The sequence below is a fragment of the Siphateles boraxobius genome, unplaced genomic scaffold, assembly GCF_051911475.1.
Source record: "Siphateles boraxobius isolate OS27281-9 unplaced genomic scaffold, OSU_SipBor_1 77, whole genome shotgun sequence".
Classification (NCBI taxonomy): domain Eukaryota; kingdom Metazoa; phylum Chordata; class Actinopteri; order Cypriniformes; family Leuciscidae; genus Siphateles; species Siphateles boraxobius.
In genome coordinates this window covers 14,063,669-14,084,555 of record NW_027509205.1, presented here as the reverse complement: position 1 = coordinate 14,084,555, position 20,887 = coordinate 14,063,669, and the positions used below count along the sequence as shown (strand labels likewise).

The window sequence follows — 20,887 nt, the reverse complement described above, 5'->3', positions numbered from 1 at the left end:
AAAGGACACTGCAGGCCCTTAGAAGTGTAAGCCAGTGCTATGGCGTCGACTATCCATCTGGATAGGCTCTGTTTTGATGCGGCCAGTCCCTTGGAGCGTCCGCCAAACAAAACGAAGAGCTGCTCAGTCTGTCTGAAGACCGATGAGCGGGACACATAAGCTCTCAGTGCCCTGACAGGGCAGAGGAGACTCGCATCCTTCTCCTCATCACGAACCGGGAGGGCGCACAGTGAAATAACCTGTGCCCTGAACGGTGTGTTGAGGGATGTGGGCACGTACCCGTGCCTTGGTTTGAGTATGACTTTTGAGTCATTAGGCCCAAACTCCATGCATGACCCGCTTACCGAAAGCGCTGGCAAGTCCCCTACGCGCTTCACTGAAGCGAGAGCCATAATGAATACCGTTTTGAGAGACAGATGTTTTATGTCTGACAAATGGATTGGCTCGAATGGGGCACCTTTATTGGCTTCCAAAACGTGGAAAGGTCCCACACAGGGACTGAGAGGGGTCTGGGAGGATTCAGCCTCCGAGCTCCCCTGAGGAATCGCACGACCAGGTCGTTTTCCCCAGTGACTGGCCAGACGTCAGCTTTACAAGCGCCGCTATGGCCGCCACGTATACTTTGAGCGTGAATGGGGTTCTGCCCTTATCCAGCAGCTCCTGAAGGAAGGAGAGCACTTCCGTAACCCCGCAGTCTGCGGGTGAAAAGCCCTGAGCTTGACACCAGGCAGAGAACACTGACCACTTTGAGGAATAGAGCCGTCTAGTAGACGGGGCTCTAGCCTGCGTGACTGTATTTAACACTCCCTCTGGGAGGTTAGCGGGTACCCGTTGATGGCCCATGCATGTAGGGACCATAATTCCGGGCGAGGATGCCAAATCGAGCCCTTTGCCTGAGAGAGGAGGTCTCTCCTCACCGATATCGGCCACGGGGCAGTGCTGGTCCGCCGCATTAGGACTGGGAACCAATTCTGGTTTGTCCACAGCGTAGCCTCGAGTAGCACTGGGCATCTGTTTTCCCTGATTCGTTCCAGCACTTGAGGCTGGAGCGAGAGGGGGGGGGGGGGGGGACATAGAGGGGGCAGCGGGGCCATACGTGGGCCAGCGCATCCCTGCTCTTGGAGAAAAAGTTCCACCTGCGCATCCCTGCTCTTGGAGAAAAAGTTCCACCTGCGCTCTGCCGAATGTCTCCCACAGCAGTTGGATCGTCTGCAGGTGCAGCGACCATTCCCCTGCTGGGACATTGTTTCTGGACAGACGGTCTGGTCCCAGATTCAGGCGACCAGGCTCATGCGCTGCTTTCAGTGACAGCAGGTTGTGCTGAGCCCAGACCAGGAGGCGTTCGGTCAGCCTGTAAGGTTTCGGGACCTGACGCCACCCTGGTGATTTATGTATGCCACCACTGACATGTTGTCCAACCGGACTAAGACGTGGTGGCCTTTTATCTGGGGACAAAAGCGCCATAGCGCGTTGTCGACTGGCATTTGCGTAGGAGCTTTCCCCGTTCTGACCACTGGCCGAAGAACGGTCTGCCCTCGAGCAGCGCTCCCCATCCCGAGGTGGAGGCGTCCGTGGACACCACCGTCACACTCGAGGGAGTCCCCAGACTCACGCCTGACTGATACCGGTCGGCTATTTTCCAAGGATCCAGAGCCGAAACGCATTTCATGTCGAGCCTGAGGTGAAACAGACCAGAGGTCCATATCCGGGGTGGAACTCGCACTTTCCGCCATAACTGCAGTGGGCGTATGCGAAGCAGGCCCAGCTGGAGTACTGAAGATGCCGAGGCCGTGAGGCCCAGCATTTTCTGAAACCTTTGAGCGGGACTATAGAGCCGCGGCGAAAGGATTTCGCGGCGCGCTGAATGTCCAGTTCTCACTCTGGCGACAGACGTGCTGTCATAGACAGCGAGTCCAGTACTGTTCCCAGAAAAGAGATCTTCTGGCTGGGGAACAGCGAACTCTTCGCCCAATTGACTGTGAGACCCAGATTCTCCAGATGCTCCAGTAATGTGGTTCTGTGTTCTATGAGCTCTGAATGTGATCGAGCTAGAATCAGCCAATCGTCCAAGTAGTTCAAAACTCGCATGCCCTGAAGTCTCAGGGGTGCGAGGGCCGCGTCCATGCTCTTCGTAAATGTACGGGGTGCTAGGGATAGGCCGAACGGTAGGACTGTGTATTGATATGCCTGGCCCTCGAAGGCGAATCTCAAGAATCGCCTGTGACATGACGCTATTTGTATTTGGAAATAGGCGTCTTTCAGATCTATTGACATAAACCAGTCTCCCTGGTGGACTTGGGCGAGGATTTTCCTGGTTGTCAGCATTCTGAACTGGCGCTTCATAAGCACTCTGTTCAGCTGTCGCAGATCTAGAATGGGCCTGAGACCCACGTCTTTTTTCGGTACCAGAAAATATCTGCTGTATAGCCCCCCTCTGAGCCTGAGATAAAGGTTTTATGGCCCCTTTGCTCAGCAGTTTCGCTATTTCGGCTCGAAGTAGATGAGATACTTCGTTGTTTACCGTGGTTTCGACTCGCGCCGTGTAACGGCAGGGACGTCGAGCGAACTGTAGCGAATAGCCTCTTTTTATAGTGTTCTACACCCATTCTGATACCCCGGGAAGCTTTGCCCACGCATCTGCGTGAATAGCTAGGGGTAGAATGAAATCCGGGCTCTGGCCGCGGCATAGCGGCGGCTGCAGAGCTTCGGTGTGCTGAGACATAAACACTGTGTTTATAGTTGCTAGGCGGGAGGTGCGCCGATCACGGCGGGCAGCCTGGTCGCGCTCGAATTCTCTATGGCAGGTTATGGAGAGAGAGTTTGTCCCGCTCTATGAGAAGAGCGGGACAAACCCCATGGGTTTGAGCGTGTCTATGAAGGAATGTGGGCGCGGGACGGCGGGCACATTCACTGCACTGAGAACACCGTCGGCTTGTGCTGACTGAATGTGTGTCGGTTTCGTTTTTACAGAAAACGAGGGACACGCATCGTGTAGTGTTTGTGGGCACTGTGTCGTGGGCACATTCACTACATTTTTGCACAATCGACATGAGTCGATTTTATTTGTGCTAGCCCTGAACTGTGGCGGGCTGTGTCTCTGTGTGGGAATGGGCACTGAGACGTGGGCATTCTTACAACACTCATAACACCATCGGCCTTGACCGGAATAACAGAAAATACACTCTTTTGGGATTTATCTGGGTCGCCGTAAAAATGGCATTTGTTTGCAGGCAAGCGGGCTGTGGTGCCGGCTTGTTTACTGCGAAATACACTGGAACAGTCACATTGTTTGGAACTGAACGAGCGAGAAGTTTCGGTGGAGTCTGGCTGCGGCGAGAATTAAACACCGTGGGTTTTAGCTGACTGTATGTGTGTTGGTTTCGTTTTACAGAAAACGTGGCACATGCAGTGTGTAGTGTTTGTGGGCACTGGGTTGTGGGCACATTCACTACATTTAATGCACAATGACATGAGTCAATCTCATTTGTGCATGCCCTGCACTGTGGCGGGCTGTGTTTGTGTGTAGAAATGAACACTGGGCTGTGTCGGTGCAAGTCTGGCCGAGGCGAGACTACATTTTTATCTGCTGCGAGACCTGGGTTCGAACACGGGTCTCCCGTGCGATGGCTTTGGGTTTCGCCACTGAGCCACAGGGGGAAACGACAAAATCTTAAAATAGCTCGAGCGGATAAGAGAGCGTCATCACAGTTTGTGTGTGTTGGCGTTTGTTTTCAGGCGTGCGTGTTATACAACAGGCTCATTGCTGCAATATTGACATTTTCAGCCGCTCAAACTAAGAGGAGCTGAGAAATGGAGATCGGTCCAGCCTCGGCGGGACTAAAAATACACTCTTTCTTCATTTCGCCGGTGACGCATGCCCACGGGGGGCGGGGTAGCTTTCTTATAACGTAAAGAAAGCTAGCCGCGGTTTTGATGCTGGCCCGTTTCCCTGACGACTCGCGGGCAGAAGGGGGAGGTCCTCAGAGCTCGCCCAATCCTCACTGTCCGACGCCAGGATAGAGCAGCTGGCCTTCTCTACAGATGCAGCTATCTCTTCGTCATTAATGGCGGAAGCGGCGGCCGTTGTCCGTCAGCGACCGACTGGAGTGAAGCTGGCGGGCGAACCGGCGAGCTATCACGGGCTGGAGAAGGCTCGGGGCTGTTTCGTCAACCTCAATGGCGGAAGCGGCGGCAGACGGCGGCCGCTGTCCGTCGGTGAGGGACTCGAGCGATGTCGGCGAGCTTTGGCGGGCAGGAGAAGGCTCGGGGCCGCGCTGGGCACGGCGCTTTTACGGTGCGGCGCTACAGAGGGCTGAAGTGCAGGCTCTGAGAATGATGCCAGGCGAGTCCTCAGAGTCACCATCGGCAGTAGCTCACAGTGAGGGCATCCGCCGTCGACGAGAGCGAGAGCCGCATGATCCTCACCCAGGCAGGAAACGCAGATGACATGACAGTCCCCGTCGCTGAGTGTGGCTCGGCACGAGCCGCAGGATCTTTGCATCTTGAAAAAGACGCAGCTCTTTTAGCAGAGAGACAGACAGTGAAAAAAATGTGTCGCAGCGGCGAACACACACAGTATGAAAATGATATAACGCTGGAAGCGTAGCAGGTACGGCGGCTAAAGGCGGCGATGCCAGCGACTTCAGACTCAATGGCTCGTCCCGCTGTGTGGTTATCTCAGACGGCGTGGCTTCTCATTCCGGATCCAGCGATGCGTGATGCTTCGCTGAAGAGATGAAAATCAGTGTACCAGCCTTATCGAGCTATAGTTATAGGGCGAGACCACGCCCTTTCTGGCGGGACGTGAAGAAATGGGCGCGAAATGTCCCCATTGGATATGGTGTCACGCAGCGCCTCTCTCGATAAAATCCATCCATTGGCTTTTATCAATCATGGCCTGTTAATAATCCCCATTCATTGAATTAGCTTTTTCACTCTCTCCTCTCTACCTATAGCTGGTGTGTGGTTAGTGCAATGGCACCATTGTACTGTGGCTGCCGTCGCATCATCCAAGTGGATGCTGCACACTAGTGGTGGTTGAGGAGAGACCCCTCATATGATTGTAAATCCTTTGGGTGTACAGTATTACATATTAATGCTTTGTTCAATAATATGTGTATATATATATACAAACACACACCCACAGGGCTCACATTGACACCTGCCAAATGCGTGTGAATTTCAACTGTCGCGTGTGACTTAGTCACTCCTACTAGCCACTTTGGCGGGTTGAATTTTATATAATTCTACATTTTTCAATTGTAGTCTTTTAAAAAGGCATCTGAAATAATAAACTAAGTGCAATGTTGTCAAAAATGATTTTTAGATGCATATCGATACTGAAATATCTGAAACTCTTCCACAGGATACTTAATACCAGCTGCGCGTAATTGACACACATACTTGCGTTCCCAACCTCACTCGTTTAATTTGGTCCAGATAAATATTTTTGGCGTTACAGGGCTTGAGTTTCAGCGTGGGATTGTGCATAATTTTACTCATCCCTGCTAATTTTGTGCTCATGCCAAAAGTGCGCACACATAAAGCCAAGTATATTGGCTATATAAAACAGTATAATGGGTCTGCGTCAGGTCTTAAAGTGACAGGCTAGTAACCACAGTGGCTGGTGAGCTAAAAAGTTTGTCAAGCCCAGTGTATGTGTGTGTATATATATATATATATATATATATATATATATATATATATATATATATATATATATATATATATATATATATATATATATATATATGCATATATGTGTATGTGTATATTATTTCAAATAAGTTCTGTTCTGTTCTTTTGAACTTTCTATTCAAAGATTCCTGAAAAAAAGTTTTGTGGTTTCCATTTTATTAAGCAGCACAACTGTTTTTCCAAATCATCATATTAAAATGATTTCTGTAGGATCATGTGAAACTGAAGACTGGAGAAATGATGCTGAAAATTCAGCTTTGCCATCACAAAAATAAATTGTATTTTAAAATATATTAAAATAGAAAAGATATTTTAAATTGGAAAAATATTTCAACTTTAATCAAATAAATTAGGCCTTGGTGAGCATAAGAGACAACTTTTAAAAAAACATTTAAAAATTAAAAACTAAAAACGCCAAACTTTTGAACTGTATTGTGTAAGTATGAGAAGTTGTTATTACTTTTATTATTAAGTTATTACTGCTTATTTCAGTCTTTAAATCCAATACATTTTGATACTTTTAGGTGTGTGGAGCATTTGTTGGATAATGGTGCTGATCCATCTCTGTGCAACACTAAAGGATACAGTGCTGTGCATTATGCTTCGGCCCACGGCAACAAACAAAACCTGGAGCTGGTGAGAATGATCAAAAAAATAACAGTGGACGATGCTAGAGTGAGAGGTCAAAGTTTAACATTTGATATATGCTATATCACTTTTTGTTCTTTATTCTGTAGCTTTTGGAGATGTGCTTTAACACACTTGGAGACAATGAAAGCAATGGGTCCGTCAGCCCACTACACTTGGCGGTACGTACGAAACAACAGCTTCTATTTATTCAGGACATATAAATCAGCAGATATTCTGTAATTCTGCAGAACTCTGCCCCCTGTTGGTGCAATGTATATATTGTTTTTTTCCTATCAGGTGGAGTCTGGTCACTGGGAATGTGTCACAGTGTTAATTGAGTCTGGAGCGTGTGTGGATGCATGTGACCCGGTGGGGCGCTCTGTGCTGTACGTGGCCTCTCAAAGAGGGCATGCCCGCTGCGTAGAGCTCCTGCTCGGCCAATCAGCGTCTTGCATGCTCACGGAAAACTGCAGCAAATGGGGCCCTCTTCATGTTGCAGGTACAGAATGAATGCATGTGTGAATTAGCTTGTGAAACTTCTCATTGTGTGGGAGTTTGACACATCCCTGTGTTTGTTTGTTGACAGCTGCCAACGGCCACTCAGAATGTCTGCGGATGTTGCTCTGTAGTGAGGGAGGAGCTGATCTTGTTAATGTTACAGACGCGGAGGGACAGTACGTATGAGCTCATGGCTAATTTACGGTTTCCTAATTATTAATCGCAGCATTCAGTATTAATATACAGGAAAACAGATGACAAGTAATGCATCTTGCATAATGCAATTAATAATGGCCCAAATATGCAACAATTTTTTTTTATTCTATTGAGTTTGTATTATTATATTAATATAGTTTATTTATATTTTTACAATTATATTGCTTTATATTAATATACCTAAAAATATTGAAATGTATTATTTAAAAAAAAAAATATAAATATATATATATATATATATATATATATATATATATATATATATATATATATATATATATATATATATTATAACTTCTTGAACTCCAAGATCTTTATGTGAAATGAAGGCTTGACCCTGTTTTAAACCACATTGCAATTAAATATTCATTATTACTGCATAATGTTCTAGTAATATTCCAAATAACAATAAATATTTGTTACTATACTTAAATACTCAGGTTGCATTGGTTTCAAAAACTACACTTTCGAATAAACGAAAACAAAACAAGCATTGCATAGCATTTCATTTTGGATAAGAGATCCTCATTTACAAATTGTAAATACAATTTTAAAGGTTCCGAAAACAATGCTGAAAAAGCATCTCTATTACATCTTATTTGCATTTTCAGCTCTGAGTTGTTGATCTCACTGTTTCCCTGTCTTCATAGAACTCCACTAATGCTGGCAGTGCTGGGGGGACACACTGACTGCGTGCATCTGCTGCTGGAGAGAGGAGCTTGCCCTGATATGAGAGACAGGAGAGGAAGAACAGCCTTACACAGAGGGGTGAGATCCTGAAAACATTACTAAAGCTTGCAATGCATCGTAGTCCTCATAATGTGAGGGGTTTCTAACCAGGACTGTTTTTGTAGGCGGTGATGGGTCGGGAGGACTGTATAACCGCCCTGCTGTCCCACAATGTCTCAGTCCTCAGCAGAGATTTTCAGGGGCGAACCGCGGTGCATCTGGCTGCCTCTTGCGGCCACGCTGACATGCTCTCCAATCTTCTTTCTGCTGCTGACCACTCCCTTCCCCACGACCCAATCACAGACCGCCACGGCTACACACCCGCACACTGGGCAGCCTATCACGGTAAGAGATCAGACCTTATGACCTTAAATGGTTAGTTCACCCAAAAATGAAAATTATGTCATTAATGACTCACCCTCATGTCGTTCCAAGCCCCGTAAGACCTCCATTCATCTTCGGAACACAGTTTAAGATATTTTAGATTCAGTCCGAGAGCTTTTTGTCCCTCCATTGAAAATGTATGTACGGTATACTGTCCTTGTCCAGAAAGGCAATAAAGACATCATGAAAGTAGTCCATGTGACCTCAGTGGGTTAGTTAGAATTTTTTTAAGCCTCGAAAATAAATTTTGTTCCAAAAATAACAAAAACGACGACTTTATTCAGCATTGTATTCTCTTCCGGTTCTGTTGTCAATCCGATTTCATGAGTCCGCTGACATAAGACGAGCTGACGTGTGTCTGGTGTGCCCGAGCTTCGTTTACAGTCTGAGGAAGACGCACGCTGTAAACAAAACAATCTTTGCAAACATGTCTAAGGATTTCGACACAGGGGAAGACTTCCATTTTTTTTAACCAGACATATTTATTTGAACCCGAATAGACGGACGCACCAATTAACACGTCAGCAGAGTCTTACGTCAGCAGCGTCACTGGCCTCGTGAACGCGGATTGACAACAGAACCGGAAGAGAATACAATGCTGAATAAAGTCTTCGTTTTTGTTATTTTTGGAACAAAATGTATTTTCGATGTTTCAAAAAATTCTAACTAACCCACTGAGGTCACGTGGACTACTTTGATGATGTCTTTATTGCCTTTCTGGACAAAGACAGTATACCGTACATAGATTTTCAATGAAGGGACAGAAAACTCTCGGTCTAAATCTAAAATATCTTAAACTGTGTTCCGAAGATGAACGGAGGTCTTACGGGGCTTGGAACGACATGAGGGTCATGAGTCATTAATGACATAATTTTCATTTTTGGGTGAACTAACCCTTTAATGTAACTGAAACTATACTTGGTTAATTAAGTGACGTGCTTTATTTGTGAAGCAGGTCATGAAGACTGTTTGGACGTTTTACTTGAACTTAAACCATGTAGTATCCAGGAGGGAAACCCCTTCACCCCACTGCACTGTGCTCTGTGAGTATTGAAGTATTTCTCTTTTTAGTTTCAAAGGTGGTGTACTTATTTTCAATGTTGTAATAATTCCTGGAAAGACAGAAATAGTGAAGGGGGGGACTGAAAAAGTCAGGGCATTCTTTTTTCAAAAAGTCTTATAAATAATTTGTTATTATTCACTCTATTCACTCTAAAGTATTTTTAATCCTTTCATTTTTTTGTGATTATTTTCTTATATTTGCAGTTTAGACTCAAATTGCTTTAGACAGATTTAACTTGGTCAGTAATATCAATAATGGTGTAAATAATGCTTAAAATTTTTTGACCCAGTACTAAGCTAATGTACACTGCCGTCCAAAATTCACGCTACCGATTCTAATAAATGCTGTTTTTTTTTGTGTGTGTGTGGTTTTTTTAAACTTTCTATCCATTATAGAATCCTGGAAATATGTATCATGGTTTTCACAAAAATATCGAGCAGCACAATTGTTCTCAACATTCATAAGAATCGTTTCATGAGCAGCAAATAATTTAAGGCATGCATTTTCTAATCCCCATGCTGCATGTTCTTGTCATCCCATTGCAGCATTAATGGCCATAGTGGTTCTGCAGAGCTGCTTTTGGAATCCAGTGTTTGTAATTTGCTGGTAAACATCAGGGATGCCAAAGGAAGGTTAGTGCAAGTACATATTTAAACACAGCTGCTGTTTAGTAGCTGTCAAATAGTTACAAATTGAAAACCACTTCATAAATTGTATTAGCTAAATGACTGTTCTGACATCTTGCTCCCAGGACCCCGCTTCACGCGGCCGCAGTTGCTGAGGACGTGGCTGGGCTGCAGCTGGTTCTGCGGCACGGAGCTGACATCAACGCCGTGGACCACTCAGGGCGTTCTGCACTGATGGTGGCCGCCGATAATGGCCAAAGCGGTGCCGTAGGTAAGAGTTTCACCATTTGTCATGAGTAATTCCAGACTGAAAACCTCAGACATTGTAAAACATGACTCCTTAGTTTTAACAGATGTTTTCGTTGTTGTATGCAGCCCTGCTTCTGCACAGAGCCAAAGCTGACCTGTCCCTCCTGGATGTGAACAAAAACACTGCCCTGCACCTGGCCTGCAGCAAGGTAACAAACATAGCTTAGGCCCTATGAAATTAATTCCGTTTTAATGGTTGAATGAAATTTAGCAATCAAAAATCATGTCGCATGCATTGAAATCATTAAACTTATACAATTTAACAACTTAAATTTAACAAAAAATAATAATTTTGGGAACACAACACACACACACACACAAATTGTTTTATCTTTCACAAATTGATTTACTTTTTTTTTTTTTTTACAAAGGGTTTGTTTAAATTTTAATAATCAAAAAGCATGTCTAATTAATTGAATTTTAATAATTTGTTACAATAGTAGGGATCTATGAAATGTTTTATTTTTAGTTTTTAAATGTATTAAATTTGAAATGTTTTTTTTATTCTTAATTGTCTGTTTTAATTTAATTTGAGATGTAATTTTTTTAAATGTAATCAAATGAAATGATTTACTGTTAAAATTAAAACATGGAGGAAAAATCGATATTCCTTAAATACATTTTTTTTTTCACTTTTAAAAACTTTAGACTTGTCAAATGTGCGTATTGCTAACATTGTGAATATTACTCTGTGTTTAAAGGCTCATGAAATGTGTGCCATGCTGATCTTGAAGGAAATCCACAACCCTATCCTCATAAACGCAACCAACAGTATGCTTCAGATGTGAGTATCTTTGTCACAGTTTGCAAATATAACTAAGTTACTGTAGGTTGTACATGGCTCTGTAGCATTATCATTATTAGCTCTTTGTTTGAGCATCCTGACTAGCCTGAAGCAGCCAATTTTACCTTTGTGGCAGTAATTATACACACCACCATGTCCCAATGTGATTTATACTTGGCGAACCTTTTAGCATTGTAACTTAATTTTACTATATTTCAGGCCCCTCCACATTGCCGCCAGGAATGGTTTGGCCACCGTTGTTCAGGCCTTGCTGAATCGTGGAGCCACAGTGCTGGCAGTGGATGAGGAAGGTAAGACAGTATGGAACAGGAAAAATCATGTTTTGTGATTTTTGATTAGAAAAAAATTGTTAGTTGCTCACAGCAGTAAATGACAACGTGGATGGGACAAATGTTAATACTGTTGAAGTTTGCATTCTAGTAACAAACTTTACACATTGGTTTTAGTTCTGAACATCGCAAATCTGTTGATTTAGGTTGGCCAGATTAAAGGGATAGTTCATCCAAAAATAAAATTGTCATTATTTACTAACCCTGAATTTGTTCCAAACCCGTATGAGTTTCTTTCTTCTAAACGTCTCTGTTTTTGTGATGTCACAGGTCATACGCCAGCCCTGGCTTGCGCATCCAATAAAGCTGTTGCTGACTGCCTAGCTCTCATTCTGTCAACCATGAAGCCTTCCTCCTCTACACCTTCCTCATCCTCACCCTCTTCTCCCAGTCTCAACCTACTCAAGCACTGTGGCATCACTGCCGCCTGCCCCCCCCTGCCCAATGGAGGCCTTCACCATGGTTACGGCAAAGATCGCCATGGTGCTACCATCGGCTTGGATGGCTGCTTGACCGAGTGAGGCGTTCTTACTTGTTAAAAAAAAAAAACCTGCGTGGTCGCTTGTTTTGGTCCTCTCTACACACCTAGATAAACCTATATGCAATTACAGCCACACATCCCTCCTGTGCCAGTATCAGAGCTTTTCTTCACGTCTCAGTAGAGAGCGAACACGAGAGGACAAATTTAGCTATTTATTTCTATTTATTTTTCCTCCCACCCCCTGACTCCCATCTTAGATGCTGTCCATTCAATATGAGTCTAATAAGTCTAAAATCTGAATCTAAGCCATCTATTCGAACCAGTATCCATCACTGGCGAGTCAGTCCTTTATTTCTTCATTGCAGTCGATTTGACTCGGTTTATGTTAGAATTATGCAGCTGTGTGTCTCCATGGTAACAGTGATAATGGATGGGTTTCCATATCATGCCTCCTATTAGCGTGACGCTGTGGCCTTGCATAGGAATTTACAGCCTGCCCTGAGGAACAATTTAAACGGGTTACACTAGATTTGCATGAATTTGCGGGACCATGTATTTGATAGTGGTCTTGTGTGTATGTTTGTGTGTGTGCGTGTTTGCGCTGTATGTGTGACGTCCACTTTTGCAACAGTCCAAGTTTTTCATCCCATACTTGATTCTTTCTTTTTGAGGTTTTTATGTGAGGTGCAATCTGATTTAGCACAGATCAGGAAAAAACAAACAACCTAACAGAATCATTTTGACAGAAGGGAAACCATACTACCTTAAGCCAAAAGACCAATGACCTCCTGGTAGAGGGGTCTGATATAATTCTTGTTTACTGTTAGAGAGAAAAGGGATAGTGTTTGGATGGGTAAATTCATATTAGGTTTACAATAAAAGTAATAGGTAGTCCAGATCACTGTTTGCAGGTGGGCAAAAGAAAGAGGAGTTTAAAGTGTCATTATTTGGGGCATTTAAATCATTATGAAGATACTACACTAAGGAAGTATAGAAAGCACAAATGTCATTACAGATGCAAACGTCATACACAGTACTTGCTCCTTGGGACCTTCGGTTTTATTTATTTTGGGTTGGCAGGGCCTCGTAAAATATCTTCAATAAATCTACTGCTTTATTCGTTTGTTATAATATTAAGTGTGGAGTTGCTTTCACAGTGCCTACTGAATTAATTTTTGTCTATTTAATGTCCAATTAGTTAAACACACCATATGCACTCCCCAAAGTTGTTGAGATGGTGCTTTGACCAGTGAAACATGAGTTGAGTATTTCACTAATCCATTATGAAATGATTACCTAAATAGATGGATGTTTGATTCATGTATCAGAACCCACTTGGGGGAGTGTATATGTCAAAAAACGAAGTGTTGAGGCTGATTGGACCTTTTTATATTAGTTTGTTGTTGGGGAGCAGTCATGGGTATGACCAAAGTTGCGTGATTTCTAAATAATATTTTATTAGGCACATGCAGATATCCCCAAAAAAGCATTCTTTTCAATTTATTAACCTTGTTTTCTTTTCAATAATATTCACCCCTGATCTATATAAAATGCTTCCTTATTGCCAAAGGTAGATTAATTAATAAAGTTAAGATTGTGCTTCCTTTAGGTTTTTTGCACCTAAACACAAAATAACATCATGTGAATGAGTGTTTTTGAAACATCCCTTTTTTTGTGCACCACAAACAGGCAATATATGCTCAGTCACTAAAGAGACAATCAGTTGAAAGGGCTTTTAATTTTGCCATAGATTTATTTTTTCCTAAACAAGCAAAAGCATACTTTTTTTTAACAATTAGGAAGATCTATACCCCTTAATTCAAGACATCTACGAACTACTGCATACTTCAGGCATGAAATGTGGACTTGTTCTCAATTATACAAATACTATTATTTTCATTACAGTAAGTATATCAGGATTTTAGTGATGTCGATATGGTAGTATTGTAACTGATATTTTATTGATGAATGAAGGTGCGTAGAAAAATGAAACCGTAACGTTAGATGTTTAAAGGCTGTGTGGAGAGCATATTTATACTGGTTTATGAAATGACCTCTTTGTCATTGTAATGACATGTTTTGGCTGCTTAAACAAGATTATCCGCTCTACGCTGGCCTATATAAAGCACTTGCTTGTTCAGTTACAAAAAAGTTTGGAAAAATACACTTTTGCATCTATCACAAGCTGTAAATGGGCAAATATCTGACCTCTACTTGCAAGAGTACAAGGACTAAGAGGAAGTTCCTTTGTGGGAGTTTAATTCAAGCTTATACTGTACTTGACCATGACTTTATCACGTATACTATTGCTGTGGTTTGGTGGAGGGGAAGTAGTGCGTGTATAGACAGCACATGGTATGATAATGAAGTGCAAGTTGATTATGAGCTTGGAAGTTTTTTGCACTGCCAGTTATTCTGCTTATAGCTATAGAAAAACTAATTATTATTTATAAATTTAGTCTAGCTAGTCATACCACACTTAGTTCAGTTCGAAAAACAAGTGCTCATGGAGCCTGTGATTAGTAATACATTTCATTTCGTGCAAGAAAAAGTGCTGCTTTCGGTTTGTATCTTGGAGCTCTTTTTTTTTTAGAGGTGATCTTTGTCTATTTATTAGCGATAATAATTATCCAGCCAAAACAAATTAAAATGTACTTGTTTTAATTCCTCAAATTTCTAATTGTCTTATTGGCATTGCACTAAAATTGTTGAATTGTTTCATCGAATGTATGCCGTGATAAAAGCAGCTTGGTTCGATGTTGGTGAAAATCTTGTATGCAGTAGTTGGCGATTTAAATAATTAGCTTGATGACAGGAACTTTGGAACTGAACCCTTTCAGAACTTTTAATAGATTGAGTTGGTGCATCTGGTGTTCTGTGTTCGAACAATGAGGGAACCGGTCACAAAGTGGCAAGACTTTTTTTTTTTTAGGGTAGAGTATAACTTATAAAGGGGAGTTTCCTCCCTAAAATCATTTAGTGCCATAACTGTTCTTTTCCCTTTTCCATTTTGACACATTTGTAAAATGTGAATGAATGATTCCTTGGGTTCAGTTTTTGAGTGTGCATCAAGACCATTACCAAAAAAAGGATGAAGTCCAAGCTAACATAAGCTACTGTGCCCATTTATATATATATATATATATATATATATATATATATATATATATATATATATATATATATAGAAGATCCACGTAGTATGTTAATTATTGTAAAATGCCTGTACATTCACAATCAGACTGGCTCAAAATGCCAGTATATTCTTAACTGAGCTATACTGATGGGCTGGTTAACTCTTAGTGGAGCTTCCCTTCACCTGTTTAAGTGAAAGTGAAAGCTTTCATGGCTAAGCCATAACTTAACATTTGCCCTTATTAATTGAAAAGCCGGAGTTGAGTCATTCAGTCAACGGCTCCTTTAAAAACAATATTTTCTAAATCTTCCATTGTAATTGATCAAACCCCTCGAACCATTGATAACTTGAGTTATATGTCTACGCAATGGAATTATGAAATGCCTTAATTTCATTATTAACTGAAGGGCAAATTTGAAATTTACCAAAATTACACATTTACTTAGCTTTTTCTTGTTTTCTTCTGGATCAACAAATTGTGCAGTTCAAGGAGCTTTTTGTGTGTGTTTGTTTTTTACGCAACTTTGCTATGAAGGGCCAGCTTTCATTGCCTGTTGACCAAGCTATAATGGTTGCAGTTACTTGCAGGCAGTTTTAAACAAGGGTTGTCTAATAATTGTAACCATTTTGTTGGAAAGCAGATTAATTGTAGCTAACTCAGTGTCCTTATTGTATGTCCATCCTTGCATATTTGTACCGATATCATTTGTTTTTCTCGCTAAGGTATTAATGGCTGATCGAATGTCTGATTTACCTCAGCGGACCTCAGCGTCTCTACTACTTGAAGACATCCATTTAAGGCAATACTCAAAACACCCGTTTCATTTAACCTTTGTCAGTCTCCCAACTTTTTGCCTTAAGAGGAAATGGTATAGCTCAGCAGTCACGGAGAGATTTTGTCGTTAACCTGGGATCTCATTTCGATGAGATTCATAAGAAGCACAGTTTTGCTGAAAGATGTACCATACTGGCTTCTGGCCTAAAAATAATAATTTTCATGGTATTTATTAGGAGTTTTTGCACTAGAATATAGAAAAATAAAAAAAATTGTGTGTTTTTGTTTTACACGTATGCGTATTTAGCTGTAAAAAGTAAAAATTTTTTTAATATTTGACCATGAAACTAGAAACTCTTTGAGGAAAAAAAAAATCATGGTTTAGTTCTCCTAATTACGTCTAGTTCTCCTAAGTACTGATTTTAACACTTGATTGTGACTTATAAAAACATCATAATGAAAGTCTGCAGGGAAAAAAAAACAGTATTGGGACAACTTTGGAACTACATCTAAAATAAGTCAATATAATCCAATGATAAATTCTTTTGAAAAAAATGGGGACAAAATCTAACCTGTTTTGTAAGTGTCTTGATTGAAACTTAAGTTGTGAAACTTGAGTTTGTTATAAATGCAAATATTTCTAACAAGGTAATTAACAGAAGCACAAGATGTGCAAGATGTAATTCCTCACGTGTGGTCGGTATTGCCTTGACGTGGCAATCTTACCTCATCAACTAGCAGTCCTTAAAATTAATCGTGCTATAAATACTGGTACATTTAATTTGGGTGGGCTTTTTAGCTACGCATGATCCATCCAACTAGAATCCTAAGGTAATGTTCCAAGGCCTTGAAATGGGAAACATTGGAGTTTTCAAGGGGTGCTCTTGAACTTAAATGATGTCCTTCACCCTGGCTTAGTGTTACTTCATGTTTCTACTTTATAAGCGCTAATAGTTCAAATTGTAAATCTGCAAGCGAATGATCTAGTTAGAAAAAAGCTGCTTTTTGTTGTTCTCGCCAGCAGCTTGTTTTCATAAGGCTATTTAGAAGACCATCGGAGCCTGACTGAATGGCTGATCTGACAGGGCACATAGGGATCCCTTTAAAATACATTTTCATATTTAAAAAAAAAAGCTATGCAGGAATATTTCCTTTTTATCTCACAGTTGCATAGTGCCACCAGAGATAGCCCAAGAGCTTCACTGACCGATCACGGACCTTCAGAAGTTCATCTGTAAATCTAACACCGACCTCACTTGCTTGTTGGCTTCGGTTGAGAAAATGACTGCTTTGCGTGGCATGCTGCTATTTCTTTGGAGTCTGCAAGCATCTTCATCTCTTTAAAGTACTACACTTTGTGACGAGTATGTGGGATTGTGCCTTTTTGTTATCAAGTACATGCCACAGGGTATGGTCTTCCATTAACACCTTTAGTGAGCCTTATGAATGAACAACTGTTGTAAGTTTCAGAAATAGCCACTATCCACGAGGTTGCGTTTTGAGCCGTCAAAACCTGCGATCAAATTTGTCAACACCGCAAATGTAAAATTGAATTCAACCATAATGGCAAAACATTTGATCGGTTCTAGCTAGTGACCTGTTCAAACTCTGTATGGAAAAAAAACGTGTTTAGTTTTACAAAGTGTGAACTCTTAGTGAAGTAGATGTGTGCCGTGTCGTTTTTGTGTGGTAATGCATTGGAGATTAGTTGTAACCCAGTGTCTTGTAGAATGTTGGCATGACTCCTTTTCTCTGTTGTATTGACGTCAAATTATCCACCTGAAATGGACTGAAGTGCAATAACTTTTTTGTGCGCCATAGTATCCTTAATGGAGGAAAATGCCCTCTTACATAATCCATCATGTTTTGTTTTTTTTCTTCCTTTAAGCAGGGTATTTAATTTCACTTATTTATGTTTTTTGGATTGTACAGATTTGAACTCCTTCCTGCTTTTTGTCTCCGTAAGTGGCACTTTCTTGTGGAATGTACAATGGACTTGGTGGAAACTGTGATAGGTGTCAAAGCCTTATCGATACTTCTTGCTTACTGGAAAGATGGCATTTCCGTTTGTTCATCGGTTGATAGGTCAGAGAGTGCCGTTTTCCATGAACCTTCTTCTGTGCCACTTAAAGTCTGTCTGCTTTTTGTGGCATGTTAAGCATTTGTGTATGTTTGTGGGGGGTGTTTAGACCTGTTAATTTACCTCTGATCAATTGATACCAAAAGCAAAGTACATTGCCAGGAATTACAGTTCTTTTTTGGATTAGAGATTGTGATAGCTGTATTTGGAAATGGTATCTTGAATGTTGTTTTTGTCACCAGTGAAATATGCAGGTTTTTATTTCTCCCCACACAACATTTGAACTTTGGGCCATATGTTCTGCGGTACCAAAGAACGTTTCATTGCTGATCTTTGGATCAGTTTTTTAATTTTTTTTTTCTGACATCAATATCCCAATATTTGTTGTTTCATGCCTTTGTAAATTTCTGACAAATTAAAAAAAAATGAAAAGTGGAACTTGTACCATAATGAAACATTCCTTTGAATTTCATTGAACAAAACAGAGATGCCATTGTCAATTAATACCAGAAGTCCTATAATAATCTTCAAATTAAGTTATAACTTAACTCTAAGCTCTTTCATTTTGGCCTCAAGCAATCAATGACTTCATATTTGATATCACAGGGAGCACACTGATTAAAGTAATCTAGTATTTCACAACATAGGACCAATGTATGTCTCTGTAGAGATGGCCACTTGATTTCATTCAAGAACAAGCAATACAAGTATCAAGAGACAATTGTATATTTCTAAAGATTTGTTGGCTCTGGCTGCTTTTGGCCTGGCTATGTAATCTGTGGCACCTTAGGTTAACACCCTCTTCTTGTAACTGAAACCAACATAAGAGATTTCAGTGCTGAGAGAGCCTTATTTCAGTCAAACTGAATGTTAATTGGATGTGTGCAGGATTTGGCCATTTCAAAGCGACTGGCTTTAATCGAGCGGACCTCCTGCGTTCCGTGTTTGAATCCAGTTTCACTAAGACCCTCCGTCTTTAAGACTTTCCAAAAGATTGCTGCTTCAAGAAAAGCAAAAATACTACACAGTGGCTACGTTTACATCGCCAAAACGCTGAACCTAAAGGCTGGGATAGATGAAAGGCTAATTTATTTCTGATAAAACAGGGTTACTGTCAAGCTCTGCTTGAACATGCCAAGTATTCGACTCGGTGATGTGACGGAAACACATTACGACGTGAAGGAAATGTGACCCTGACTTTAAAAAAAGCCACCAAACTGTTTACTTGAATTGAAACCCAAGCTGTTCTCTGCTAATTGTTTAGACGATGGAAACGTAGTCACGATCGTGTAGGGCAGCACCCGGTGTGTATGTGTTGTGCGTGTGCGACAAACAGGGGTCATATCAACCCTGTATACCTCATCGACATATCTGAAAATATTCTTATCCTGTCTTTAAGTTAAACGTGTAGGAAATACCAATACCATCACCAGCAGAAGCCTGGGACCATTGCAGGGTCTATGACATCACACCAATTCCATATCAAACAATAAGATCATGACTTGCTTGCCGCTTCAAGTCTGACCCATACCCGCAGTGTCACAAACACAATGGTTTAGAATTAGAAAACGTGAGGCATTTTAAGTAGCATTATCCTACCTCTGTGTTACAGCTTGATGCATCTAAATCTCCACCAGTTGTTGACAAATGGAAATATATATGTATATGGAACAGATATAACTTATAACCAACAATCGGTGATATAAGACAACAATTAGTGTACTCGACTGTGTGTCTGTCTGTGTGTAACATGACATTTGTAAGTGTATACACGAGTACCACTGGAATGTGAAGCCAGACTGTATTAATTTTTTCTTTGTGTTTTTTTTTTTCTTCTTCAAATCAAACTTTCTCCCCATTATATTTCAAATGATGTCAAATGTGTCTTGCCTCTATCGCGTCTTTTATTTTTTTGCTTTTTTTGACATAACGGAGAAAAATATCAGCCTATACTAGCTGGCATTTACATATGTGCTCATTTTTTTTGTGCCCCTCCGTTTTTCACTTTCTCTCACTTCTAAATGTTCACTGTGAGCGCTCTGAACTCAAGTTTACAGCTCTTCATGGTATTTACGTGTATTTGGTCGAGTTCAGTAGAGTGCGTGGATGGTTGTATGACTTTGGTACTGAAGCAACAACTCAATTTTCTACTGGTGGTGGGGATTTGAAAGGGGGTTGGTTGGTTTGAGTTATGCACATTCATTCTGTACTAAAATATGGGGTATGTAGAATTCCCTAGCCTTACGCCCTTCCAAAAACACTACGCTGGTCACTGGCTAATTCGTGTTAGCTATCCACCACCCTGCCAACTTTGTACCTCTGTACATATCCATTTTGGACCTGGGGGCATGGGGCGAATTCGGTGGATTCTACCTGAATCTGTCAGGACGGTCACGTGACCCCCCTCCTAGACTTGAGGAAGGAGAGCCCTCACCCTTTCAACCCCTCAAAAAGACCTCAAGCCATTCATTTCCTTATGTGACAATGCAATCCTGAAAGCACTTTGCCTTGTTAATTCATAGTATGAGCTTGTGAATGGTTACTTGTTACTAACAGATGTGAAACTCTGTACATGTATTTAAGAAAGAAAGAACATAATCATTTTTAATTTGAGCTTATTAAAAATGAATTGGTCTCTCTGACTTTAAAGACAAAAAAAAATCCCATATGTTTTTGTTAGTCAGGTTCATGAACTGCTGCAGCCAGTAGGTGTTGTCATTCAGTATCGTGGCTTAGAATTGGTAATGTTGAAATAAAATGCTATTGCTACATACAAGTTGTTGTTGTGTGTCTTCTGTTTCTCTTAACACTACACAATGTTAGCATGTTGTAACAGCATATTTTATTAAATATTACATGTTTGTGATGGGATGTATTTAAATCGCATTGTATAGGCCTTTTAACTTGGAATTTTTAAACTGCTTTGGTTGAAATTAAGGTCAATCCCTTTTCTCTTCTCTTCAGCAAATCATATGAATGTCAAGAAGAGCTATATTTTTCATTAAACATTTTTATTGCAAAAACCTTTTTTAATTTGCAATGATAGCTAGAAATTATTCTAATATAAAAATTATGACATTATAACCAATTTAAAATTATAACTGAAAGAACGATAAATTCTTAAATACC

The 20,887-nt window shown here is 41.1% G+C and overlaps 1 protein-coding gene across 2 annotated transcripts in view; it reads left to right on the top strand.

Moving 5' to 3' along the window:
• The window catches only part of ankrd52a (ankyrin repeat domain 52a), a 30,218-nt gene extending 9,684 nt beyond the window's left edge, over positions 1-20,534 (top strand). The window contains exons 16-28 of one of the 2 annotated variants that reach the window (XM_077218495.1): positions 6,222-6,333; positions 6,435-6,506; positions 6,625-6,826; positions 6,914-7,001; positions 7,692-7,809; positions 7,896-8,115; positions 9,110-9,197; positions 9,763-9,849; positions 9,969-10,114; positions 10,219-10,301; positions 10,854-10,936; positions 11,156-11,247; positions 11,557-20,534. In XM_077218495.1, the coding sequence (XP_077074610.1) occupies positions 6,222-6,333; positions 6,435-6,506; positions 6,625-6,826; positions 6,914-7,001; positions 7,692-7,809; positions 7,896-8,115; positions 9,110-9,197; positions 9,763-9,849; positions 9,969-10,114; positions 10,219-10,301; positions 10,854-10,936; positions 11,156-11,247; positions 11,557-11,807 (1,642 nt within the window). In that variant the 3' untranslated portion in view covers positions 11,808-20,534. Of the gene's footprint in view, positions 1-6,221; positions 6,334-6,434; positions 6,507-6,624; positions 6,827-6,913; positions 7,002-7,691; positions 7,810-7,895; positions 8,116-9,106; positions 9,198-9,762; positions 9,850-9,968; positions 10,115-10,218; positions 10,302-10,853; positions 10,937-11,155; positions 11,248-11,556 lie in introns of both variants that reach the window. The other variant, XM_077218494.1, reaches the window with a different exon arrangement.
• The last annotated feature ends 353 nt before the right edge of the window (positions 20,535-20,887 follow it).